The sequence below is a fragment of the Anarhichas minor genome, unplaced genomic scaffold, assembly GCF_050575085.1.
Source record: "Anarhichas minor isolate MPS153535 unplaced genomic scaffold, ASM5057508v1 ptg000139l, whole genome shotgun sequence".
NCBI lineage: Eukaryota > Metazoa > Chordata > Actinopteri > Perciformes > Anarhichadidae > Anarhichas > Anarhichas minor.
In genome coordinates this window covers 146,529-174,456 of record NW_027466585.1, presented here as the reverse complement: position 1 = coordinate 174,456, position 27,928 = coordinate 146,529, and the positions used below count along the sequence as shown (strand labels likewise).

General features: G+C 41.4%; 2 protein-coding genes across 2 annotated transcripts; one reads left to right on the top strand and one right to left on the bottom strand.

Moving 5' to 3' along the window:
• Positions 1-3,570: 3,570 nt before the first annotated feature.
• LOC142943551 (protein NLRC3-like) lies at positions 3,571-11,522 on the bottom strand. Its single transcript, XM_076085116.1, has 8 exons — positions 11,413-11,522; positions 10,307-10,385; positions 8,755-8,968; positions 6,683-8,489; positions 6,424-6,597; positions 5,250-5,423; positions 4,486-4,532; positions 3,571-4,151 (listed from the first exon to the last, which is right to left on the bottom strand). The coding sequence occupies exons 1-8, from the start codon at positions 11,478-11,480 to the stop codon at positions 3,571-3,573; spliced, it is 3,144 nt and encodes a 1,047-aa protein (XP_075941231.1). The 5' UTR covers positions 11,481-11,522.
• A 1,463-nt stretch (positions 11,523-12,985) lies between these two features.
• LOC142943552 (protein kinase C and casein kinase II substrate protein 3-like) lies at positions 12,986-25,143 on the top strand. The gene is made up of 9 exons (XM_076085117.1): positions 12,986-13,424; positions 13,536-13,768; positions 13,961-14,116; positions 15,543-15,709; positions 16,285-16,392; positions 17,421-17,541; positions 19,681-19,823; positions 20,859-21,037; positions 23,162-25,143. The coding sequence occupies exons 2-9, from the start codon at positions 13,577-13,579 to the stop codon at positions 23,275-23,277; spliced, it is 1,182 nt and encodes a 393-aa protein (XP_075941232.1). The 5' UTR covers positions 12,986-13,424; positions 13,536-13,576; the 3' UTR covers positions 23,278-25,143.
• The last annotated feature ends 2,785 nt before the right edge of the window (positions 25,144-27,928 follow it).

The following is a 27,928-nucleotide window of genomic DNA, read 5'->3' as shown; positions in this document are numbered from 1 at the left end:
ACCTAAAACCACCAACTTCTCCGTCTTCTAAACAAACCCTTTAAACAAACTATATCTGTTTGTAAAGAAGACTTTCTGCAACCTCAAGCATGAAAGACCGTTCAAACATACGTCATCCTCTCAGACATCCGAATGGACACAATTGAACTAAGATACCAAAACTACAACAAACTAAAGAACCAAAAGTGATCAAAACCTTTTTAAACTGTAAAGAAGCAAAATGAAACAGTAGCTCTGTGTGGAGGACACGGATGACTCGCTGCCCCATAACGTGAGGTGCAGTCAGTGGTTTGAATACGTTTTTCTACAGTTCCACCTCTTAAAGATAAGTCTGAACAGCGTGAGGAGCTGTACGACACTGACAAGCTCAGCAGCCAACAGCTGGGTAATATACAGATAACCTGGTAGTACCAGGGAAAAACTGCCTTTTCTAAGCTTTTATAATCATTTATTTTATTTGACCTTTGTCCTACCAGGAAGCCTGCCTCAGGTAGCAGCCGTACAAAAACACGAAATAACACCATACACAATGGGATCTACAAAAGATTACAAGAAAGCAGAATAATAGCTGTTTAACAAAGTGGCCTGACTTGAGAAAATGACTTGCGTGACTATTGGCTCAGAATATGAATGGAAACCTGCATTATAAGGGGCAGGGCGTTTGAAAGATGTCGATGTTTGCCGGACACAGAGGGTCTCGAGAACAATTCTTTGTCGTTGCATCGTAGGAAGTGCATTTTCGGAGCTTGATCCATATTTCAATCAGGAGAGACTTCATTAGAATTTAACAATAATTCATAAAATTTGAAGAGTCCACCCTGAAGTAGGATAACGAGGGGTAGGGATGCTGAGGTCAGATAATAATAATAATGTATAATACAAATATTATATAATATAATAACTATTTTATATGAATAAATAAAGTAAATACTTTACCTACCTTTATAGAGGTTGTCTTTTATTTATTCTCTGCACAGAGAAGGTTCAGTCATCACAGCAGAGTGCGTACGTCTCAGTGAGGAAGAACCAGGTGTAGAGTGAACGCGCTTTCTTTATACAGAAGGAGCGACGGTGGGGGCCGATGTTGCAGACATTTTGGTCTCAGACGGATGGAAACAACAATGAGAAACAAAAGGCCAGCAACCAGAAGAAGCGGCCCGACGGCCTTGGGGCTGGAACATTCCCGTACAACACAGTTACAGTTATCTCTGTTATCAACAGGGAACTCTTCTTTGCAACAATAAGAAAGATACATCTGGGCCTGTACGCTAACACAGTGAAGTTCAGCTGAGTTCAGAGTAAACTAAGTATATATACTATACTACGTATACTATACTATGTAGAAATATCTATACTAAGTAGAAACATATACTAAGTAAAAATAGCATTACATTCCTCCCTCTTGATCATTATACATTAGATCAATACAATAGTATATACACCACGCTAGAAGTGAGAACATCAGTCAATAACATTTCATAATGATGTTAGTTTGGGACATCATTAACCCCGAGCGTAGGAAAGAGCTGATGGATGGTTTTAAACTAAACTACACTGAGACTATCACACTTTGTTAGACTCAATTTAATGTACAAATTAAACGTCACTAACAACATATTTCAGTTTGGTTGAATCTTTAATTCGTGTTAGTTTTTCAAATGAAATAGCAACACATTCATGACATTAAATCATGTTGTAGCAAATAAACACATTTCTATAGTTAGTTTAAATGAATCCTTCTATCCGTCCGTTACTGTTTGTGCTCATGTCAGCATTTCCTCACAGAGTTGAGAGTTCTTGTATCAGTATAACTAATATCAATAAAAGGAGAAATAATTAATCACTCAGTCAGCAGTTTCAGATTATAATGCTGTGCAGATAAATACGGATATTAAACAATGAATAAAAAGTATGATGTAAGGTTAAATGATTCAATGCTTTTATATAAAATGAGATTACATTTTAGATTTTACCGAATGTGGGTTTTTTCAGAATGAAGCATAGTTTATGACATTTTTGTGACGACAGTGCAAACATTGTTTTTGAAAGGCTAAACGCCAACAGATCTGGGTTGAAAAAGAACATTTCGTTAGACATGATGTGAAAGAAAGGTCCAGCGTAAACCCTGCTCCCACACATGCCAGACGTCTTTCAAGGCGTTCTTTGTTGCAAGTTGTTAAATGAAGACATCAGATTATGTGTCGCTACTATTTTAGTCGATAATGCAACGTAATATAAAACCTGCAGCCGGCACACAACTCCAGCTGTTGTTGTTTCTGACTGTCTCACCCAATCCAACCTCAGGGCGGAGCAGTTGACTACGCAGTTACAACAAGACACTCTGTGACGTCCTTTCACAAATTCCCATTGCATTTTTTTATCAATCCATTTCTAAAATCAGCCATTGATTATGCTCCAATGGCTTAGAAAAACATTGGTCTGAGGCCTGCATCAATCACTCCCAACAGACAGCAGACAACTGCTTCTGTGTAGTGTTCAGTAGCTCTGCTAAAGAGTGATACTGAGATGTCTCTTGAGCTTATTGGTGCATCAGTTTTCACCTGCAGATGTGGCATTTTGATGATTCACACAGTCGGATTTTAGTTCTTTTAACGTGCTCAGGTCTGTTGTATCGGACTTCTTTGTTGGTATCCCATTTCTTTGATCTATCACTTGTTCTTACAGTCACAATTTCTAACTACTGTGCCCCTGGAAACCCATATACATACATATAACACACATATCTATATATATATATATATATACATGCATACAGTGATTTTGACGTTTTAATGAGGTGTACCTTTATTTGCACCCCATGGTGATAATCAGACAGAGAGCGTTTTGCAGTTAAAAGATTTGAGGCGCACCGCACTGCCTTTTAGTTGCCCGATCAGACAGAATGTTTTTGCAATTTGCTGCGTCTTTTGTTGTTGTTGTTGTTGTTGTTAGGTAATTACCACAATGACATTTTAAAGGAGCTGTTAGTAAGATTTAGTGGAATCTGAATACTCCTCTGCTCACTCCTGCCTTTCAAAGCGCGTTGGAGAACTAAAGTGACCTTACGGTAACGTAAAAGCGTGAAAGCTTTTCTCTTGATTCAGTGTTTGGTTTGTCCGTTCTGGGCTACTGTAGAAACGTAGCGGCAACGGACCTGCTCCTTATGTAGCTCATAATATATATAGTACAACGATTCTTAGGTTCAGGTGATTATACTCGAATGAAAACATAGTTATTTCCAATTGCTGTGAATCATTGGTTACAGTAACCACGGCGGGTAAAGTCATTTAGCTCCGGGTATCATCGCCACAATGATAAAAATAAAAACCCGGTTAATTTTTTTCCGTTAGAGGTGTTGTTAGGGGCTCTCTTGCAAAAATACAAGGAGCAGAGAGCGGAAAAACGTGAGGCGCTCAGCTACGCAGAAGTAATACGCAAAATGCTTCACTCTCATTGAGAACAATCACAAAAAGTTTTAGGCTGCTAAAACGCACTCCTGTCTGATCAGGGCTTTAGTCTGTCTTAAGGCCCCCCAGTTTGGGAACCACTGTTCTTCACAGGAAGACACATTTAGTCTTCAATCTGTGACAGATAAACTGAGCATGGTGACAATCTCGAGTCAGTGCCGAGGTCCATTCGTCCAAACCCAAACGCAGGGTAGAGGGCTCCAGTGAAAGTGCAGCGGAAGGTGTGGAGGTGGATCTGTTTGATCGAAGAGACAACGGAGGGGAGACAGTAGAAGGACACGGTGCCGGCAGGCCAGTCCAGATACACTGCTACTCTGTTGGAGTCAGACGGCGGGCCAGTAGCTATGTCTTCTGGTTTGTTATCGTGCCAGGCCGTGTAACCCTGAGCCGAGCAGAACAGACTCCAGGACTGATCGTTCCATCCGATACAGCAGTCATCACCGTCTCCTCTCCTGTTGATTCCTCTGTATGTCACTCCGATATGAACCCTTCCTCTCCACTGGACCTCCCAGTAACAACGCCCAGTCAGACCTTCTCTACACAGCAGCTGTCTCCAGCTGTCAAATCTCTCCGGATGATTGGGATACGGCTGCTTCTCTTTCACCACCATCACTCCTCTGTTGTCGTCGGAGAGTGAGAGGTTTCGGTCTGCTGTGGTTGGGTCCAGTGAAAGCTCACAGAAATCTGATGGAGGACATAAGACACAAAAACACAGCGTTAAGTTGACTGCCCTTTGAAATCACCAACGCAGCTTCCATGTTGATTGAAAATGACGTTGGTTAGATGTACATTATATGTCATTCGCTTCTAATTAGTATGGGTAGAAATATAACGTCTTTATTACCTTTGGACGAAACCAGTCTTCATGCTAAGCTAATTCTTCTTGTTGTAGCTTTATAATTACCGTACACACATTAGAGGTCAATTTAAACCTCATCTTATTCTCTGCAAGAAAGTGATCTTTATCACATGAGGTTTTAGTCAACCAGATCAGTGACGCTAGAAAAGTTTAACTTACACCTAAGAGGTGGTGGGTTCAGCCGACACTTTCCACAATGATCAATCCTGTGGGAAAAGGTAGAGACTTGTGAATGGCAGAGAAAGACGAATCAAAACAGACACTAAGTTTGCTTTCACACCTGTAGTTGGGTTCATTTGGTTTGGACCAAGGGAAAAAACATGAAGTTGACAGGTAACTCGTGGATCGGACAGTTATGGCAATTTTCATCTTGCGTCATCAGGACCCACAACGGGAAATCAAATTCTGGTGACTGGCGGAAGTTTATGCAGCACTTTAATGCTTCTGATTTGTATATTTATGTTCTTTGGTGTCACAAATAGCTCACAAAAAATAGATATAAGCATTATCAATATCCTTAGAGTGAAAATAAACTGCATGTTATAAATGAATAGTGACTAACAGGTAGAACTGTACAAAAGCCCCTTTACATGCTCCAAGATGACTGGTGCGAACGCATAGTGCGAATAATTTATTTGTTGTTAAGCTTTTGAAATCGTGCTAAAATCACATATCTGCTATCATAAAGTCTTGTTGTTGGTTTGTTGGTTTTCTCACCACAAACTCAGCAGATTCAGCTAAGAAGCGGATCGAGATCCACCTTTTTAGGCGGCCTCGGTTCGGCTACTTGTGCCGCATCTTGGTTTAATTGACAGTCCAAATGAACCGTACTTACCAAGCAGTTTAGGTGTGAAAGCACTCTAACACATGCACATATATACAACAACCATAATGTATTTGCACAAGTATATAATCTATGCTACTTGAGAGTTTCCAGTTTCCAGCGGGGGTCAACCAGTCCAGCACGCAGCAGCGTCAATCCTGAGTCTCCAGGATGGTTGAAGCTCAGGTCCAGCTCTCTCAGATGGGAGGGGTTGGACATGAGAGCTGAAGCCAGAAAAGTGCAGCCTATCTCTGTGACCTGACACTCCGAAAGCCTGTAAACACATCAAAAGCTTCATAATAGATTCACACCTTCATTAATTATTAATTCCGACCCTGCAACAATCTGCTTGGAAATTTCATGCTTCCTCTTACCCTCATTTTAACAAAATGTATGACTTTCTGTCAAACTGTGCTCAGCTCAACTGACCCTTGATTAGGCCCCGCCACTCCACCGAGCAGTTAGAGCTACGTTACCGTGGAGCCCACACTGTCACTAACTGCAACCCCAGAATAAATATCATATTTTTGTAAAACCAGAAAAGGCAATTTCAGAGAGAAGCAAGACAGAAGGGTCTAAAATATGGTTTTGATTGATATTTCCAGGATGTCAAAATGATTCCGCAGTGAAAACAGGTAAAAAAGATAAAGATAGAAGCTAAAGCTACAGATGAGTGTAAAAGTGAACCAGCACATCACCTGGAGATCCAGACAGAAGACAATGAAATTAAGAAACCATACTATTCCTGTAAAGCCGGGTATGTCTTTATTCACATAAAAATCAAAAGCAGCGTGTGTAAACGTTCAGTATACCTTCAGTAGATAGTGTAGCATAGAAGCGCTAATGCTAGTTAATGATGTGTTAATGTACTCTGCTAATGTTAGCTCCACAGGCTTTTACGTAGAAACGTAACGTTTCATAAACGTGAATATCTCCTTCTAACCTCTGCAGGTAACAATTATCACTACTACACAACGTTTAACTATGACGAGCTCCAAATCCACTAAACCAGCCTGAACATGAAGAACATCTTAAACCATTGATGAGAGTCTGTGGAGCAGAGACGGATAGTTGCTGGACGATGCTACGCTATGGTCGGCCAGTCTGCATTTGAGGACGGGACTCAGCAAAGGGTCAGCTGGTCAGAAACTTTTTGTAATATTTTTGGATTTAGCACCATGAGCCTCCCCAAGAGATCAGTAATCTTCAAAAATAACGTGAATCTGAATGGTTATTAATCCATTCAAATGATAAACTATTTAACAAAGACTGACCTGAGAATCTCCAGTCTACAGTGCGGACTCCTGAGTCCAGCTGACAGCATCTTTACACCTAAATCCTGCAGGTCATTGTTACTCAGGTCCAGCTCTCTCAGACTAGATTTCTTGGTGATGAAAACTGTGGCCAGAGCTTCACAGCTTTCCCGTGAGAGGTTACAGCCTCTCAGCCTGAAGAAGAAAAAGTAGTTTGAACTCTGCCACAGAAATGAGCATTTTCAACACATTTTATGCTTTCATGTATATGAACACCTACCGAGCTGTTTTGGATGCTTTGACCACTGGCAGAAGCCTCAGAAAACCTTCCTCTGAAGCTGAGAATTTCCTCAGATCAAACACGTCTAGATCCTTTTGTGATGACAGTAAGATGAAGACGAGCGCTGACCACTGAGAGGGAGAGAGTTTGTTTCCAAGGAGACGTCCTGATCTCAGGTACTGTTGGATCTCATCCACTAAAGAATGGTCATCCAGCTCATTCAGACAGTGGAACAGGTTGATGCTCTTCTCTGGAGACGGATTGGCCTTGATCTTCTTTTTGATATACTGCACTAAGATCTCTTTGACTTCTTGTTTACTTCCTGTGGTTTTCAGCAGGCCTCGTAGGAGAGTCTGATTGGTCTCCTGTGAAAGGCCCAGGAGGAAGCGGACAAACAAGTCCAAGTGTCCATTTGGACTCTCGAAAGCCTTGTCCACTGCAATCTGGTAGAGGTGTTTGAATTTGATATCGAGTTGTAATGGCACAAGCTGTACTGAGGAGAACCGGCTTCTTCTTCTCAGGAGATCGATGCCGGTGTTGATGAACGTCACGAAGACATAAAGTGCAGCCAGAAACTCCTGAACGCTCAGATGGACAAAGCAGAATACCTTGTCCTGGCTCAGCCCATGCTCCTCTTTGAAGATCTCTGAGAATAGTCCAGAGTGGATGCAGGCAGCTTCCATGTCAACGCCACACTCTTTCAGGTCGGCTTCATAAAAGATGAGGTTTCCTTTCTCTAGCTGCTCAAAAGCCAGTTTTCCCAGAGTGAGAATGGTCTTCTTGGTCTCTGTGTTCCAGACTGGATCTGTCGACACACTGCTGTGATACTTTGCATTCCCTTGTTTGGTCTGAACCACCAGGAAGTGGATGTACATCTCAGTCAGGGTCTTGGGCAGCTCCGCTCTCTCTCTGATTCTCAACACATGGTCCAGGACTGTAGCAGTGATCCAGCAGAAGACCGGGATGTGGCACATGATGTGGAGGCTTCGTGACTCCTCGATGTGGGAGATGATTCTGCCGCCGTGCTCATTGTCTCTGAATCTCTTTCTGAAGTACTCCTCCTTCTGTGGGTCACTGAACCCTCTCACCTCTGTCACCATATCAATGCATTCAGGAGGGATCTGATTGGCTGCTGCAGGTCTTGTGGTTATCCAGAGGCGAGCAGAGGGAAGCAGTTTACCTCTAATGAGGTTTGTCAGCAGCACTTCGACTGAAGTTGACTCTGTAACGTCAGTTAGGATCTTGTTGCTGTGGAAGTCCAGAGGAGGTCGACACTCGTCCAGACCGTCAAAGATGAACAGAACCTGGAACTTTTCAAATCTGCAGATTCCTGCTTCTTTGGTTTCAGTAAAGAGTTGATGAAGAAGTTCCACCAAACTGTATTCTTTTGCTTTCAGCAGGTTTAGCTCTCGGAAAGAGAATGGAAAGATGAACTGTATACTGTTGTTGTCTTTGTCTTCAGCCCAGTCCAGGATGTACTTCTGCGTTAGGACTGTTTTCCCAATGCCGGCCACTCCCTTTGTCACCAGAGTTCTGACTGGTTCATCTCTTCCGGGTAAAGGTTTAAATATATCCCCACATCCGATTGTTCTTTCTGAACCTGCCGTTTTTCGGGATGCTGCTTCTATCTGTCTGAGCTCATGTTGATCGTTGACCTCTCCACTCCCTCCCTCTGTGATGTAGAGTTCGGTGTAGATCTGATTTAGAAGTGTTGGGTTTCCTGCTTTGGCAATTCCTTCAAACAAACACTGAAACTTGTTCTTCAGTTTAGACTTTAGTTTACGTTGGCAAATCGCAGCATGAGTTTCTGAGGAAGTAACAGGAAAGATGGTCAATGGATGTTGCAGTAAATATGTAAAATTACACCTTTTGACGAATGCATACATTTCTCAACACACAAATTACCTTAATCTGCAATAATTATGCATAGTGAAAACTACTCACCAACCTCACATTTTGAACAAATTATTCAGACATTAGGCTAATGTTGGTTCAGATCTGGAGTTCAATAGATCTAATAGAAAAAGTACATATTTCCAGAAGCGGTATGTAATTCTATAAAAGCATCTTACTGCTCTGCAGAGAGTCAGCCAGCTGCTTCTGCTTCATGTTCCTCAGGAAGTTCAGTGTGAGTTTCAGAACTGCATGTCTGTTGCTGTTTCTTTGCTCGTCATCTTCACCACCCATAACGTCATCATCTTCTTTCAGCCCCTCTTCTGGACCCAGAACTTTCTTGAACTTCTTGAGCTCGTCCTTGACAAAAGTCACAATGTTTTCTTCAAGAAGCTGAAAGAGTAAAAAGTACCATTTAAAATGTTCTCACAATGATGGAAATAAACATCATATCCACCTGGCTCTGCTGATAGCCGACTCATCTAAAAACTATAACATGAAGACCATCAATATAGCATTAAAGCATGTTGGAATTAACAAGCTAGCCTGCTAGCTAGCTAAAGCGGATAGCTCTCTAGTTAGCCTGCTGTAATGCTACACTGATCACAGAAAATAAGCTTAGAAGTGCTAATGCTAGTTATTGATGTGCTACCATACTATGTTAGCTCCACAGGTTTTTACGTAGAAACGTAACGTTTTATAAACGTGTATCTCCTCCCAACCTCTCCAGGTAACGAGTATCACTATTACACAACGTTTAACCACGAAGAGCTCCAAATCCACCAAACCAGCCTGAACATGAAGAACATCTGAAACCATTGATGAGAGTTAATGGAGCAGAGACGGATAGTTGTCAGAGCTGGACGATGCTACGCTATGATTGGCCAGTATTTGTTTTAGGGGCGGGATTTAGCAAAGGGTCAATTAATGCAAATCTAAATTCAGCCCTGGATTTCTTTGGTACCATGCAGAACTTTCACAGTGTCCTTCATTTCATTGTTTTGGTTTTACAACACAAATGAACTGCTTTAGTTCACTTTCACTGCTATTATAGCTTTGTCTTCTGGCTGTAGGAGGCAGCTGTATAAGATAGGTTGAGACCAAAAACAGAGCTAAAAGAGAGTGATGATTGAACTTACATTCACCAGGTGGAAATAAACTCAACTCAAAAATGAAAGATCATGATGCTCCGTAAAAAAGCAAATGTTTGCGAACAAGTTCACCATCATCACCTTCTCAAAGCTTGTTCCTCAGGCCCAAGTGAGCAAAAAATATTATTAAATAAATATAAATGTTTTTTATTATTGCAACTGCTGCACTGACTGCAGCCCAAATACCTACTGTTGTTTATCAGCTGATAGAGAATGAATACAGCTGCCACATCATGTGACACCTGCTTTTCACAACCGCTATGAACCGTATCACATTAGCACATAATCAACTTGCAGCTCAGCCAATTTGTGACCAGTATCTGATTGTCACGATGTGATTTAACAGGTTGGATTGCATGGTGCTTTCCAGGCAGAGGATGCCTTTGAGTGACAGTGCTAAAGAAAGACGAACAAAAGAAGTTCAGTCTTCTTTAGTTGATCTTGAAAATGTTGAAAGTGTGTATTTAAATCCGACAGAAACACAGAAATGTTCATATAAAATCAGAGCGTACAATTTCCGAACACAAAGGTTCAATGTTTGAAAAGTAAAAGTAAAAAGTGCTTTTGTGCTTTTCCATACCATGAAAACAGAGACCAGGTTTTGATGGTGCTTCAGGTCAGGCCGTTCACTGAGAACCTCTGACCTCTTCCGGTGAGGTCTGCAGACCCAGAAAACATGAGGTCATTTCACACACATACACACGCACACACACACACACACACACACACACACACATACACACGCACACGCACACACATACACACACACACACACACACACACACACACACACACACACACACACACACACACACACACACACACACACACACACACAGATGTGTTGTATTCTGCTGTGTATTTGTGGATGTCTTGAGTGAAAAACATTTGATTTCAATTTTTTAAAGTCTGCAATCTTCAGTCCACCTGACAAATCCATCCATTATCTCCCCCCACTCAACCTTTGCAAAAGACGATTAACCCGTACTTTGAATTGTTGGAGGAAATGAACGTTCGTTTTTTCTGAAGAATGTTGACCGACAGCAGGTACCTTCCAGTAACTGACGACTAAAATAATACGGCTTTGTTGAAGTCACCTCAGGTAGGAATGCAGGTGTTGTGTTCGAAATCGTACTTCATGTTACATCCTCGTACTGTATGTACTGCACACTGCCTACTTAACAATTAGGTATGTTGTTACCAGCAGGATGAAGTGCTTATTATAAGTTATTAAAACATTTGAACTAATAGATGGATTACCATGAAGCTTCCCCAGTAGATTTGTTTGTATTAAAGCTGTCTGAAAATGTATGTTATAATGTACAAATGAGGATTTATCTCATCAAATTTGTGCTAATTTGCTAATTTCCAGAACAGAAAAGTGAACATTGGATAAAGTCAGGTTTGAATTTAATACAGTCAAATTTAGGACTACAGGTGAATGTGGTAAAATTAACTGAATGTGTATTATGGATGTTTTCTTTCCACTAGTCTGAAAGAAGACGAGTTATGGAAACAAAATAGACCAAAATTTACAAAAAGCTTCACTGTGCAGAATGATAAATGAGCACAGTTTAACACTAAGAGGCTGTTCACATGAATCTGCAGAAGCAGAAAGTTTCTCTGTGCTCACTTTAAATCAGCTATAATACAGGTCAACTGCGATAACAAACTTTAAATTCTTACCTTGGCTCAACAATCGGCCCTCCATTCTTGAATTCTGGAGGTTCACTAATAGACCGGCCACTCTTCATGGACAAACAGCTGGGTCCATATGACTCTGGTCTCTCCTGCTTCACTGGGCTTCAACACAACATAGAGAGTACAAGTTACATTTTACAGCCCTGAGAAGACAAACAGTCATAAACAGAGAGAAAAGTGCATCTCACCTCCTGTCTCTAGTCCGGCTGTCATGTTGCTCAGAGGCAGAGACGCCGTGCTCTTTCTCCTCAGACACATTCATGTTTTAGGGTAAACCTTTACAAACACAAGCCCGGTGAGAACTCCAACCACACTGTAACAAATGTCTGCAAATCACTACAGTAAGAGATCGTTAATTCTAAAACAGGTTAAATTCAGTTTCTATGACAGTGAAACACCGTAAATGTGTATCAGCCCAAACAATAATTTCTGCATTTATTTCTTGGAAAAAAATACATTTAGTCATTGTTAATTGTACTAAACATTGTACTGATTACAGAAATACACTGTAATATGAACAACAATCAATACCATCATTTTTGCATTTATAATTTAAGAAAAATACATTTGGTTACTGTTAAATATACGGACCATTGTGCTGGCAACGGAAATATAACTTATTATACATTTAAGAGCCAGCCCTGTATTTTTTTCATTCAAAATTTGTAAAAAACAACAAAAACTGTTTGTCACTGTCAAAAAACAGTTCTCAACTGTGAAATCTACGGTTGCAAAGAAACCACCATACCGTGATGCTTTATACATTGTTAATTTTTCACATTGAAGTACTGGCAACCACAGCTGCCAGTATTTTACCTTTTTACAGTGCAGTATGTCACAATAATTACATTTAATTTGTGGGTAAAGATTCTTACCTGCTTCACTCACATCCATATCATATTTTTCAAAACACTGAAGAAAAGTAAACAAATAGAAAACACTCTTCATTTTTATGAAGCTCCACAGAAAGGACACCAGGTGGTTTGTTCCATCTGAGAAGCCATCATTAAAAAAGGAAGGAATAAATATATAGCAGGATGAACCATCTGTCAATCAAACTCCTACTGAAGCGAGTCGGGAGAAGAGCGAACACGTCTTTTCCGTGCTCTTCTTTCAATGAAGATATAACTGATGCTATTGCAGCATCTACGCTAACCTCTTCAGGAGCCGCCATTAGAACGAACAGTCGCCTCTCCGTGTCACCACACACACACACACACACACACACACACCTAAACCACGCCAGTAGCTCCTCACAGGACGCTGATTGGTCCGGCTGCAATGCAAAGTAATGCTCAGCCAGCAACCAACAGAAAAAGACCTGTTGTGTTGGAACGAGGCGGCAACCTCCGGTTCTGAAAAGTGAAGCCGATGCTTCATGTGTTAAAGCTGCATTCTCTCTAGTGTCCACCAGGGGGCGACTCCTCTGGTTGTATAGAAGTCTATGAGAAAATGACTCTACTTCTCCCTTGATTTATTACCTCAGTAAACATTGTAAACATGAGTTTATGGTCTCAATCTCTAGTTTCAAGTCTTCTTCAATACAGCATGATGTTCATTTAGTACATTATGGTCCATTTAGAGTCAAACAGACCATAAAGCAGGGGATGCTTTAGGGGCGGGGCTTACTGTGATTGACAGGTCTCTACCAGAGACGTATACAGCGTCCCTACATCACTCCTCCTCAGTCCAAATATGGTCACTTCCTGTTCACCGGTTGCAATACGGGCCAAAACACTGGACTCAAGGCTTCAAAACGGCGGTCCACAAACCAAATGAGTGACGATGACTACGTCCACTTCTTATACACAGTCTATGGTTTGATCATACAAATGTTTCAGAGCTAATTGTATCTTGAAATATGGCAGAAGACTACCTAATGATTACCTTGTGTAAACATCATTCACTCAGTTCACAGCTTAATTGATTTACAGGAAGTGTATTTTAAAGCATTGGCTGAAAAACTCTTGATACCAAACCTGGATCAAAATAAATCTGTGAGTTACGATCTCGACTTTGGCCCAAAAACATACGCAAACAAATCAACCAGCTGGGACGATTTGATCTGTCCGTTAATGTGTCTCCTCTCGCCTCTCGTGTCCCTTCAGGTCCTCAGTACGGGACGCTGGAGAAAGCGTGGCACGCCTTTATGCAGGCGGCCGATCGGCTCAGCGAGCTGCATCTGGAGCTGCGTGAGCGGCTGGCGGGCGAGGACAGCGAGAAGCTGCGCAACTGGCAGGACGCCTTCCACAAGCAGATGATGGGAGGCTTCAAGGAGACCAAGGACTCGGACGACGGCTTCCGCAAAGCACAGAAACCCTGGGTCCGCAAACTGAAAGAGGTGAGCGGCACGTCGGTGGAGCCGGAGTTATGGGTTTATGTATTCGTCACTTTATTGTCTGTGTCGACACGCCGATGTTACACTGCGGCGGTGGTTTTGCATTTTTAAGAACGATAATGAGGTGAATGTAATCGGAGAATATCAAAGTGTGTGTGTGTGTGTGTGTGTGTGTGTGTGTGTGTGTCAGTCAAGGTGGAGGCCAGTAAGAAGAGCTACCATCAGACCAGGAAGGAGGAGTGGACGGCGGTTACCAGAGAAACGCACGCCAAGGCCGACCCGGCCAAGTCTCAGGAGGAAGTCCGCAAATTCACAACCCGGGCGGAGCGCTGCAGCGAGGAGGCCGAAAAAGTATAAAGAACACACACACACACACAGTCCCATGCGTAGCTCCACTTGAACCAGTCTGGGTGTGTCAGCTAGTGTCCAGAGGTGTGTGTGTTTATAAGGAGGAGCGAAGCTGTGATCGCTGCTCTCTTCAAACACACCAGACTCCTTTCACAGAAACACTGATTCTACCTCTCAGAACGGCTGCTGCTCTACTGCTGCCTCCGTCTGTTTGTGTAACTGTGTTTGTTTAAAACACTAAAGTCACACAATGACATAATAATGTAAGACATTATTTATCGGCATATTTCAGCAACAGGCTATTCAGAGCGCTTTACACAAAACATCAAGAGCAAAACGAGACAAAATGCAAAAGAAACGCACTACAGTCGGACATTTAAATACAATTCTAAGTACCAGATCTCCTCTTTCTGTTGGTGCAGCTCTACGAGGAAACGCTGTCCAGGGGAAACACAAAGAAGGAATTTGATACTAAAAAAGGCCGTAACGTTGGAAGAGATCAACGTGATGTGTGTGACTCAGGACGCTGAGGCTTCAGTTTAGGTTCAGCTGAACTTTAGGACATATTTTAACACTGAACTGAGACTTGTATTGAAATCACATTAATAAAGGAACTCTTCACGGTCTGTTAGAACAGGAGGGAGGATTACAGCGACAAGAAACGTATTCACATGGACGGTGACGGACTGGCATCAATTATGCCTCTTGAATACTTAAGTTGATTTATAGAACACTTCATTAGCAAACAGGTTTGCTATAAACGTACACACAGCAGCATTATCAAGCTTTACATTTGAGAGAGCAGTGAAACAAAAAGTAAGCTTTGACTCACTGAGATGAAGGTTGGACTGGTAGATTGTTGTGTCGCCCCCTGGTGGTCGGTAGAGACACAGTTTTAAAACACTTCTGCATCGGCTTCACTTGCCGTCTGGTTCCAGGCGAAGCAAATCCCTTGAGATGTTTGTAATATATGTGGGCTTATTCATGTTCAGATGTCGTGGACAAAGTGAATCTTAGCATTCAGGAGCAGTGAGCTCACCATTAACATGCAGACAGTAGGAGCCGGGGATCGAACCGCCAACCTTGGATGCGTAGGAAAAGATATTTGGCCCAATGTGCAGGTGGTTTTGTGTGCTCTGATCACAGCGCGTCAAGGTGGTCGTTTACAAGATGCATTTTAAGACATGTGCACATGGTCTGTGTGTACATCACCCACTAAAATACATCAATCCTGAGCTTTAACCACGCAGAGGAACATTCCATTCATCTTTCTGAATGTAGGTTGACAACGGGTTGTACAGTAGCTGTGTGTGTGTGTGTGTGTGTGTGTGTGTGTGTGTGTGTGTGTGTGTGTGTGTGTGTGTGTGTGTGTGTGTGTGTGTGTGTGTGTGTGTGTGTGTGTGTGTGTGTGTGTGTGTGTGTGCTGCAGGTGAAGCAGCGCTACACGAAGGCCCTGGAGGAGCTGAACCGATGTAACCCCCGCTACATGGAGCAGGTGTTCAACCTGACCCAGGAGGCCGAGCGTAGGAGGCTGCGCTTCTTTAAAGACGTCCTGCTGGACATCCACACACACCTCGACCTGTCCGCCAAAGACTGGTAGGACACACACACACAGTGATTCGGTGATTCATGATCCGTGACTCAGAGCGAAGTTATGTAGAACTGTGAAGGTTTAAATGTGCGAGTGTGTGTACATAAGAGTTAATGGAGAACTCTGTGTTGGCCGTTAACCTTTGACCTCTCGCTCTATTTAAACAAGCCACTGTTACCACGGTAACCACCACGGGTAAAGTCCAACGAGGTCTTTGTCCAAATATTGAACAAAAACTTCACCTCTTAACTTTACTCTGGATTGAAGTACATTCCCATCATCACTTCCTCTTCACAGGGATGTTATTAATATTTTACTGATTGTCTTCTTGTTTTACTTTAAAGTAGTGCTGGGCAAGTTAACGCGTTAATTTCGCGTTAACGCATTCATTCATTAACGCCGACAATTATTTTATCGCGGGTTAATGCATTTTTAATTAATTTTTTTTTTAATTTTTTTTTATTGAAAGACAAGAGACAATACATAGACATAACAACAAGAGGATGACAAGAACAGTGGGATATTGTAACAGACTGTCTCATGTTTATCGTTTTGTATTGGAGATGTGATGTCCCTTCAGGGTTGCCGTAGAGAAAAGGCGACTTCCGCTTCTGGTCGGGGGGGCAGAAATAAAGAGAGAAGCTGCACCAGCTGTTGCTCTCCCTGGAGACTACTGGACATCGCTGTGGTAAAGTCAGCAGACACTCAGATCTCCGTGGTCAACTCAGCAGACACTTACACTTTAGTGCACCGATATGCTGAAATTCACGGTAAACGCATTCAAACGGCACAGATCGGGAGCGAGCGAAGGACTTTGAACGTTAGCGGAAAGATTAACGTGAGACAACATCCGGTTTCTTCAGATGAACATCCGGTTTTCAGAATAAGATGCCAACAAAGTATGAATTATATTCACATGAAGTATAAAACATGCTACCTGCATCTCGTGAACCAAAGGTTATTGCCCTTTTGTTCATATAGCAGTACTTTTAAAATAAAAGTGCGCAATACACTACTTTTGAATTCATTATTGAACTTTGCCATAACAATGCGATTAATCGCGATTAAATATTTAATCGCGATTAATCGCAAAAAATCCATGCGATTAATTGCGATTAAATATTTTAATTGTTGCCCAGCACTACTTTAAAGTTAAATTATTTATTCTTCAAAATCAACAATTCCAGTTTAAGTAGAGAGCGACGGGTCAGGTTCCTCATGAAGGAGTCCCTGAAGTGAATATCCTCGTGTGAGCGCTGGTGTTTTGGGTTAAGCCTCTCAACCAAACCACCAGATCAGATGTTTCCATAGAACATAAAGTCCTGCTGCTCTAGAGGAACAGAACCATCATGACCAGAACTAGAACATGTCTTCAGTGCAGAACAACACAGTTAGAAAGTTTAATTTATTTAATTTATTTTACAAAGAATAGAAAACACTGCAATCTATTCATCCAACATGTTTCCAAGTGTCCACAAGTCAAAAAACAAAACATTCATTGAACTCTTCACATGTTTACAACCTCTGCTGTTCTCTCCTCAACAGTTGTTGTATTAGCATGTAATAGCATTCCTGTCGGCCTTGTATAGGACACAAAGTCAGACAAAAGAACGGTAAACTTGGATTTAAAATGTGTAATGACAGAACTTAAAGGAGGAGGAGGAGGAGGAGGAGGAGGGGATGATGAAGATGGCTGACAGTCATTTTGTCCAATAGGTTCAAAGGCCTGCACCGGGACCTGGGTCAGACCATCCAAGCAGCCAATGACACTGAAGATCTGCGATGGTGGAGGAACACCCACGGACCGGGCATGAGCATGAACTGGCCACAGTTTGAGGTGTGTGTGGACACACACACACACACATACACATATACACACACACACATATACACACACACATATACACACACACACACACATATACACACACATACACACACACACATATACATACACACACACACACATATACACACACATATACACATATACACACACACACACATATACACACATACATATACACACATATACACATATACACACACACACACACATATACACACATACATATACACACATACATATACACACATATACACACACATATACACACATACACACATACATATACACACATATACACATATACACACACACACACATATACACACACACACACTATTTTAATCTACTCCTGGCACTATTTACATCACTTCATTCATTCCTCCTTTTTTTCCTTCACGTTTCTTGAGCAGAAGGAGAACTGTGAGGACTGCAGTCGTGGTTCAGTGTGTGTTTCAGAGAGACGGACTGAATATCAAACAGGCTTCCAGTGAAAGCCTTGTTGTGTGACTGAGAGCTGTGTGTGGGGTCAGGAATGTCTGAACACACACACACACACACACACACACACACACACTCTCATGTTGTGGTAGAAATCTACAGATTTCACTGCAGCTCTGCAGACTCTCCCCAACATAATAAATACAAACTCTCAGTTCTTTCGTCTGCTGGGAGGTTTCTGAGAGTCCAGCCTCAGTGATGATATCACTGATTATCATTCATCACGCAGGTGTTTCTGCACCCTCATCATCATCACTCTCTGGTCCTCAATCCATGTGTTGTCTGTGAAAAGATCTGCAGACCCAATGTCAAGTCACAATAGAGATGCAATCACCTGGATTCCCGCCCTCCACTTTTACTTTAGGCAGAGACACTGTGTGTGTGTGTGTGTGTGTGTGTGTGTGTGTGTGTGTGTGTGTGTGTGTGTGTGTGTGTGTGAGCTGATTGTAGACTCGTGTTGTTCTATTCTCTCGAATTTCTGACACATTTTCACACCTTTTTTCTTTCTGTTACCGACCTGTTTGTAGCTCTGCACACCGTGTGCACACCCTACTGTTTCCACCCGTACAACAATACAGCCTCTATGGTTTAGAGCAGTGGTGCCATTGTCACGTAGTTTCTGAAGGGGCCTCGAGAGGCGGAGACAGCGATGGAGAGGACGAAGAGGCTCAAATACTCAAGCAGGGGGAACGTTTATAAGTGAATGAAAACATGCCAGAGGGGCCAATTGTTCTGTATTCTTTCCAGAGAATTGAAAGTGGAATACATTTAGTCCTATAAAACTAAATAAACATATTATTTACCTATCTGGATTCTTTAAAAGTCATGCAGGAAACAAAGTCTCCTGGAGGAGGAACATCATCCTCATCACTCTTCTTGAGGTGTCAAAAGAGATTTTCTTCACACCTCGGGAGGGACAATCTTTCATAACGGGACAAAGTTATCACCGTTTACCTTCCACAGTGTTTCCAGAACTGAATAATAAGAGTTTAGAAAGAGAAAGAGAGATGTTGGCAGAAAGAAATGAATCTCTCTGTCCTCTGAGGAATGTCCTCTTGGCGTTCCCACAGCGCCACCGACACGCTAACAGAGAGCCATTGTCCAACACACACACACACACACACACACGTGTGTCTTTCTGTACTTGTGAGGACTCTCTGTTGAGTATACTCATTCATAACTCCAACTGTAACTCCTCTGCTGAGTATTTATACTTTAAAAATGTAAGAAAGGGAGCCGTAACATCAGAGGTACAGTCTGCCTGTGTGGTGTGAATTCTACGCCTGTGAAGACATTGAGTTTACACACACACACACACACACACACACACACTTCCTGTAGTGATGATAGTTGAGGGTGTTACCGGTAACTGTATCCTCGGCCACCTACTTCTGTCAGCAGCCTGTTATCGTGGCCGAAGTGTGTCCGTGTGATGCTCTGATCCCCTCAGACTCCGATCATATTTTATGTAAAGCGTAAACAGTGATGAACACATTGATGCATTAGAATTAAAAGCTGAGAATATTTACTTCACAGTATTGAATCCTTTTCATCTGTAAGAGTAAGAATCCGTTATTTAAGTTAAGTCCTGTTCATGTGATCATTTGATGTGTGTGTGTGTGTGTGTAGGAGTGGTCTCCGGAGGCGAGTCGCTCCATCAGCAGGAAGGTGCGAGGTGGAAACTCCGAGGACAACGTGGTCACCCTCACCAACATCGTGTCCTCGGGCGGAGTGGACGTCCCACCGAGTCCCATCACGCTGGACACCGGCAGGTAGGAGGACGCCTCCACTCAAACCTTCACCGCCGTGATCACCGTGTCTCATGTAGGAGGGGTAGCATGGAGACTACCCAAGTATAAAATACACCTTTTAGATCTCTGATCACGTTTCTTTGCCACAGATGCTCATTGCTGATCATTAATGATCCACATTAACAGACACAGGCTGTCTTTGTTTGATTATAACAGCTGCTCTACATTCATCTCAACGCGCTGAAGTCAGTAAACCAGCGAACATTCTAAATGTTCACCTTTTACTCTGTTATAGTCAGTTAAAGGGTTTCTCTTCTTCATTAAAACAATTTAATAATAAGGAAACAAAAGATTACATTTTTATGGATTAAAACAAATGTCGTCATTGGTAGTTTTAATGATATATTATATCACGTGCGTGCGTAAAGGAGAGACGTTTCCTCCAAAGCAGCAGACATTTGGCTGTAACTCACTTGCTCTACTTCTTTCTTTAATCCCATCACGTCTGCTGCTGACGGTGCTCCACAGACGCACCACCGGCCCTCCCTCTGCTGGAGGAGACGTCTGTGAAACGTCCACATTTAGCTTCATTTCTTTTGACTGGAGTCTCAAATGAGCGGGGAGGACACTGGAGAGGTTGTCCTCTTTGTCTCACACAGGAAGCAGTCACATTAAACTCCACCAAACACTGATAACACAGTGTGTTAAACCTGTGCTCCGGGTCTTTTAGCTTCACAAAGAGACGTTTCAGGTTTCAGGTGTACAGCGGTGCATCACAGCACTGTGTGTTTAGATGTTCTGCCTTCATGCAAATGTGGCTAAATGTGCAAGAACACGTTTCTAGTGTCTCATGTTTTTGTGTCGTGTCTCACTTTAAGAACATACAATATTTCAAAGTAAAGGTTTCACAGTATCGACACCTTTACTGATGAGAATGTTTCATGATGAACGTTGTGTTTCTGTAACTCGTGACGCTGTTGAAACATGGTTTTTCTCTTTGTGGAGATTTGGGACCGGGTTTATCTGTGTCTGTGTGACTTCCTGTCTCTCTCTCAGGGTGAAAGATTATTCGTCGGACTGGTCAGACGAGGAGAGTCCTAAGAAGGAGCTGGCGGTGAACGGCGTGGGGGAGGAGGAGGACGAGGAGGAGGAGGAGGATCAGGTAGAGGGGGTGCGAGTCCGAGCGCTCTATGATTACACGGGCCAGGAGGCCGATGAGCTCAGCTTTAAAGCAGGTATTAACACCTACTAATGCTTACAGGGGGGGGGGGGGGGGGGGATCTTTGGTTTGATTGATCGGTTTTAGTTTTATGACTTCTGTCATTTTCATTAAAATGTGCAAAACAGACGATAGAAACAATGGAAATAATCAGCGGCACTAAAAACATCAGAATAAAACTTTTCATCCAAATAAAAGTACTAAAAGCAGAGAATATAAATACTCTGTTACACGTTAAAGTCCTGCACGCAGTGCTTCAGTAAAAGTACTAAAGTATTACCACCAAAGTATTTTAAAGTACTAAAAGTAATCATTATGCAGAATGGCTCTTTTCAGGATGTTATACTATGTAAGAAAATATTGAGATACTGTTTTATGTTTTGTGATACTGAATTCATTCTCAAAAAACGATATTATTTTTAATAAATAGTTTCCATGCAGTTTGCTTTATGTTGTTTAAACATTGATGTAGTTAATAATTTGACTTAATAACATAATAAGGTAAATGTAAAGACAGGAAGTAGCACTTTTAAACTACATATGGCCGTGTGTACTTGTTGTGAACTTGTTGTGTACTTTATACTGTGACTCTGAAAAGATGAATATAAAAGATATTTAGTTTATCCTTAAAGATATTTATCACAATTAAATGAGAGAATTAATTCCTTTCTATTAACTTTGCACATTTTTATGAATTCACAGCTTCAAAAACAAACATATTTACACATCCGAACAGAAGAAAGTTAATATTTAAGAGCCTGAAAATATGATTTTATTTTGTCTCTTTGTTCGCCTGTGATGCCTCGTCTTAACACCTTCACACACACACACACACACACTCATGTCGAACACGTGGCTTCATGAGTGCTGATGATCAAATGCACCAAAGAGAATAAGTCTTCATACATAAGATATTAAACTCATGTATTTCTGTGACTTGGCTCATTATGGCAGAAATGGTCAAATGATTTCTAACTCTCTGCATGATGCGAGTGACCGATGTGTGAGCAGCTTCACGTCATCTGTCGTCTTTGGAAATAAAAGCAGAAAGTCAGAGGACTGATGCTTTTATTTTGATGGAGTGAGTTGCTGCTCTAGTTTCCTGTTTTAGTTTAAACACTTTATTAAATACTTCCTCCGCTGGATGTTTTAAACTAACGATCAATAAACATCCTCGTCTGTCTGTGAGTCAAGTAAAGTCTCTTTTATGTGAATAAAGACTTTACGCACAGTTATGAAGAAATACAATGTAAAACAATAAGACTTCAGTTTATTTGTTGTTTTGATGAATGGCTTTCATCAGCAAATGATGTGTACGATTGTTCTTCTTTGTGTGTTCTGATGCTTGGAGGATTATTATTGTTATTATTATTATTATATATTTAAAGCTGTGAGTTTTGTCAGGATCATCTTTCTAAGTGGTTGCTGTTGTAATACTCATTTTGGCCACAAGAGGCTGAAGCGCACCTCGACACCGTGTTCTGAGTAAGACTATAAGCATCGTGCTCTCTTCCATGTGAGTTTTGATTTACATAACTTGCTAACACACAATATGTTAATAACAATAGTATACGGTTAGAGTGCATGGAGAAGTTAAAACGTATAGTCTTAGTTAGAACATGGGAAAGTGGTGCACTTCAGCCTCTTGTGGCCAAAGTGAGTATTACAACAACAAACATTAAAAATGTTTCTGACAAAAGTTTTTTATTTCATAGATTAAAAAAACGTTTGAGATACTTTGAAAGATTATCCTGACTAAACGTTGTATTCACCTGTTGAGATAATTGAGCACCAGAATATCTTTCTCACTGTCCTCACAGGGCTTCCGTAGTAATATGTAGACCAACGATGAGGCTAAAACACTTCCTTCAGGTCTGTGTGGAGACTCTTCTCAGCTGACGTCCTGGTTGAGTTTCACCAGGCGGCTCTGTGGAGCTGTAGTCCGTCCTCGTGAGTTTAGAGGGACACCGAGTTAATGGGACCTGATGGGACCGCAGAGGGAGGGACCTTAGTTTATAAAAGCTTACCCTGAACCAGGTCCAGATCACTGATGAACAGGGACAGATGGCATCCTCACACTTTCAGTGCGCAGTATCTAAATGCTTTGCTTGAACGTTTCTGACCACCGTCTTCCCTCCAGGCGAGGAGCTGCTGAAGATGAGTGAGGAGGACGAGCAGGGCTGGTGTAAAGGACAGCTGAGCGGCGGCCAGGCCGGCCTCTACCCCGCCAACTACGTCCAGGCCGCCGCCTCCTGATGGCCCGCCCCTCTCCGGTCACCCAGCCAACGGTACAACTACACTCGAGATGCCAGGACCAATGAGAAGCTGACGTGTAGACGGTGAAACCAGACGGTTTGTGCAACTGACTGTAAAACTCGTCACAGAGTTTGTTTTTCTTTTCTTTGAGCTGTGTTTTTGAAAATCAGCCTCAGACCGAGGTCGAAGTCCGGAGTCCTGCCGACACGAACAGACACTCAAACAACACAACACGGGACGTTGTGGATTTCGGCATCTTTTTCACTTACTCGAGTCAGAAAATCCACATGTACACAAAGAGGACAAGACCTGGGTGAGGTCATCAACAGGGCTGACTGTGATTGGTTGAAACATCTGTCAATCAAACACATGCTTATTTTGAAAGAAATTGATGAATCTTGCAGAGTTGGATGAGAAGCTGGATACCACTTTCATATCTCACGTAAGACTAAAGCCAGCAGCCTGTTAGCTTAGCATAAAGACTGGAAGTTTAAAGACTTTCTTTTGGAATTAAAAGTCTTATTAATTTTTGTTAATTGAATGTTAAACGAGAAAACTCTTGCAGAAACTCTTGATTTGAATCACCGGTACAAAAGATTACTGTTTTAGAAAATATTTGGTTCCCTGATTTAAAAAGTCAAAGTTTCAAACTCCCAGGATGCATTTTGGCAAGAAACAACTAATTGAACCTTCTCTAAGCCCCGCCCCCAGCTGTCGGGAACCTGGTTGGAGCTGGCTGATGCTACGCTATGATTGGCCAGTCTGCGTTCGAGAGGCGGGACTTAGCGAATGCTCAGTTACACGGTCGTGTGTCTAAAATTGCAAAAACTCAACCGCAAAGTTAACCATTCGAGTTTATTGCTCATCTTTTGCAACTCGTGGGTCAACTTCTAGTCACGACCCAGTTACAAGCTTAACTACTTGTGTAACAATCCGTCGTCTGTTTCCGGTCCAAATGCTATGCTAAGCTAACCGGCTGCTCGCTGTAGTTTTCTCAACCCGTCGGCATAAAACTATATTTTTATTAAATAAAATGAACTTCTTGTGGGGAAAATATAATTTTAAAAGAAAATGTGGGACTTTTTTCAGTAGTTTTCAGTCTTTGACCTAGTGGCCGTTTGAGGAACTGCAGCTTGAGGCTTCATCTTCATCATCCTCTCCGCTCAGCTGCTTGAATCAAAAGAGACGAAACAAACCCGATGAACAGACTGTCGGTGCCTTAAGTGTCTGACCGAGGAGCCACCGCTCCCAGTAGAAACCAGTAGAATCTCCCGGTACCTGGACTTTAGAGTGTTCTAGCTTTTGATTGGCTCGTTCAGCTCGACGGCGGTTCGCTTCAGTTATTTTGTAGGTTTTTAGGCGCGACACTGAATTCACTTTCTTCCCTCTTTTTTTTAACGTGTTAGCTGTATGTTTATATGAAGTCAACTTTGATTATTGACCTGTAAACTGTCGCTACCGGTTCTTTTTTTTTTTAAAGAATAGCATTTTTATAGTCAAATCTTCTTACTTTCTAATTTATTCTCTTAAATTTAGCAAACTCTCTTCATTTCAGTAAAGCTGACTGTTTCGATTTTCTTGTTGCTAGTTTAGTTTTGCGATCACGAAGCACACGCACTTCAAACATCTGGAATAATAAGTGATAATATTCTGTCAGGTTTTGGGGTATTTTCTATGTGTAAGTTTGTGGTTTGTGTGTGAGGAGCCTCCTCTGTCCTGCTGATGTCAGCATCCCGACAGCTAACCCACCTAAGGGATCATTAAAACACTACAGACCTGCTTCTTCATTCTTTCCTTTGCTTTAAGAAACTATAACGTGTACAGAACGTAAAGCGGGAAGCAACAATAAAGAGCTTTCTGCAGCTGGAGGTTTTTCTCTTTTGTCCTCGTGCTGTCGTGACAGTATAACATATATATATGATATAACATCCTGCAGAGTGTTCAGGTAAGCATGTGGTAGAGTTTAGAGCTGGGAGGAGATATTTTAGGCGCCTCTGGTTCTGGAGGTAAAAGTTGTTTTCTATTGTTTCCATTGATGATGTTACGGGACTCAAAGTTGGATATATATATATATATATATATATATATATATATATATATATACCCTGACATGTCCAACAAGTATTTAGAGCATCATAGTTTGAACTTAACCTTGATTACAATGATCATAAACACCAGTGACACCTGGTGGTTCAAATAACAACAACATCACCTATTGTTAAATGTTCAGACCGTCTGAAAGTTCTTATTCTGTGACGGAGGAAGTACTCACAACTCTACTTGTGTAAAAGTAGTAATACTACTTAAAAGTCCTGCATTCAAATATTTACTTGACAGCAGACTCGGAGCATCAAAATGTACCAAAACTTCAACACATTGAGCAGAATGGATCATTTCATAATATTAGATTATAATTATTGATGCATAAATGAGTTCATTTTAATGTTGCTGCTGGTAAAAGTGGAGCAATTTATAACTATTCACTTTATCTGCTTATGACTTTCTTTGTGATCAATAAAGTTTTATTTGAATCTATAATATGACATCGTAATGTATTTGTTGATTTTAATATTTATCAGAATCTGCAATGTAACTATTGAAAAGTACGACAATACAAAGGAGTAGAAGTGGAAAAAGTACCTCAATGTTGTACTTTAGTAAATGTACTTAGTTACTTTACATGACTGGTTGATGGATATTTAGTTTATAATAAAACAGTTTGATAAACCCTGACATCAGGAATATTAAAATAAAAACTGAGCTCGAGTCAAAGATACGAAAGTCAGCAGACGGTTTTATTAAATTGACAAATTTTTATCTGTACAGCAAAATCAAACTTCACAATGATAAATCTGTTACGTGGTCGTTTCCCGCGGCATCATGTAGAAAGAAAAAGCACAGCGATAAAGTTTGTTCACGAGGAGACAACGGTGGTTATGAAGACGCTCAGAAACCCTCCAGAACGTTCTGCGGCTTCTGTAAATGAGCAGAAAACGTTGTGTTGATGCGGCTCACGCTACTCGTCTGTGTAAAATCGTTCACAAATATTAATATTAAAACAAAGCTGAGGTTACTTTTTAGAAATCTTTTTTTTTTTTTTCTTTACAAATGAACGAGATGAACGAGGCTCAGTGTGACGTCGGTCGAGTTAAAGTGCAAAATTAAATATTCATCAAGCAGAAAAACATACTAATAATGTTTGCATCGCTTTAGTTACAACTGAAGTCATTTACCTGCAAAAGAAAGAACACGGTCATGTCTCTAATAAAAATAAAAAGTCAAATACACAGATTGTTCCATCCGGCTTTGATTCATTTAAGTCAAACATTCTTTGTAACTTACTTTTTGTTGCCTTTTTCTAAAATGCATCAAATAATAAAATAACGGTATTTAGATCACGATGAGGCGCTAACGATGTAACGTTTGTTTAATGTCACTTGGTTAAAGTCTCCCAGTACATCTGATATTAGACCGCTCAAGCTTCAGGTCGTAGGACGGCGGTCGAGACCGTTTACAGCAGCTTTAAATTTAGTTCTTGGACGCAGCACAACAAGCTGTTAGCTTAGCTTAGCTTAGCATAAAGACTGGAAGCAAGGGGAAACAGCTAGCCTGGCTCTGTCCAAAGTTAAAAACGCTCCCGTCAACAGATCACTGACGAACATGTCATGTTTGTTTGATTTGTACATAAACAGGAAGGGCGGGGGGGGAAAGAAATTGATGCAGCATAATATCTTAATATCTTGCGTAACAATATTGTATCGATACACGGACGCCAAGTATGGATCTCTTATTATATAAGTATTGCAAAAAACAATAACGTAGTGTTGGTCCGTTTTCTTTTTGTCGAAGTAATACAACTTGGAACTGGGCCTGAAATCATCTCGACGTGTTGGCAGCTCAGTGCAGGTTTAATAGTCAGGTCTGACCTCTGACCTCTGAAAATAAAGGAGCTTAGTATGCAGAGAGAACCAGCAGTCTGTTCAGATATAAACTGCAGAAGATGAAGCCTCTCTGTGTGTTACGTGACAGATTATGTTCATTAAAGGCAACAGAGAACGGGGGGGCGACATGTTGAAAACGGAAGAATCCAGAAGAACGTGATCCGGTCCACGAGCGGCGAGGACTTCATGATGAAGGGTGAAGGAAAAGCAACGGGCTCGTCTCAAAGACTCAAAACCCAAACGTTTGAGTGTGATTTCAGGCGTCCGCTAGTCGCTCAGGAAGAAACGACTTCCTGTTGCTCTACATGCTCCAGTCTTCAGTTAAATATCAGGAAAGAATAAAAGCATCCGGGCTCCACGGGAAACAATCCTGCCCTCAGTCCCATCATGAGCAGCGCTTAAAAAAAACAAATACTGTAACTGTAAATAGCAAATGTAACTGTATATAACAAATGACTTGGCTTCTGTTGTTGTTGTTTTTTATCAAAGGACCCTCAAGGCGATCTGTATACATTATCTGAAATTGAAACATGACACCTGTTACCGTTTGACTTATATGAGACTTATAATTGGCAACTTCACCGACAGTATTTACAATCTGGTAGAGCAGACAAATGGTAATATTATACAGTGACTTCTAGATCTATGTGTCATGCATTTGTGGGATAAAGCATTTTTAATTTATGGAAAGGCAAAATATTTTTTATTAA

Coding starts and splice junctions, on each gene's coding strand:
- LOC142943551 (XM_076085116.1), bottom strand. CDS start 11,480: ATGAAGAGTGGCCGGTCTATTAGTGAACCTCCAGAATTCAAGAATGGA. Junction 8,969..10,306: donor ACCTGGTCTCTGTTTTCATG/GTATGGAAAAGC, acceptor TTACTCTTTCAG/CTTCTTGAAGAAAACATTGT. Junction 6,598..6,682: donor AAAGCATCCAAAACAGCTCG/GTAGGTGTTCAT, acceptor TTTCTTCTTCAG/GCTGAGAGGCTGTAACCTCT.
- LOC142943552 (XM_076085117.1), top strand. CDS start 13,577: ATGCAGGCGGCCGATCGGCTCAGCGAGCTGCATCTGGAGCTGCGTGAG. Junction 13,769..13,960: donor GGGTCCGCAAACTGAAAGAG/GTGAGCGGCACG, acceptor GTGTCAGTCAAG/GTGGAGGCCAGTAAGAAGAG. Junction 21,038..23,161: donor TGAGCTCAGCTTTAAAGCAG/GTATTAACACCT, acceptor TCTTCCCTCCAG/GCGAGGAGCTGCTGAAGATG.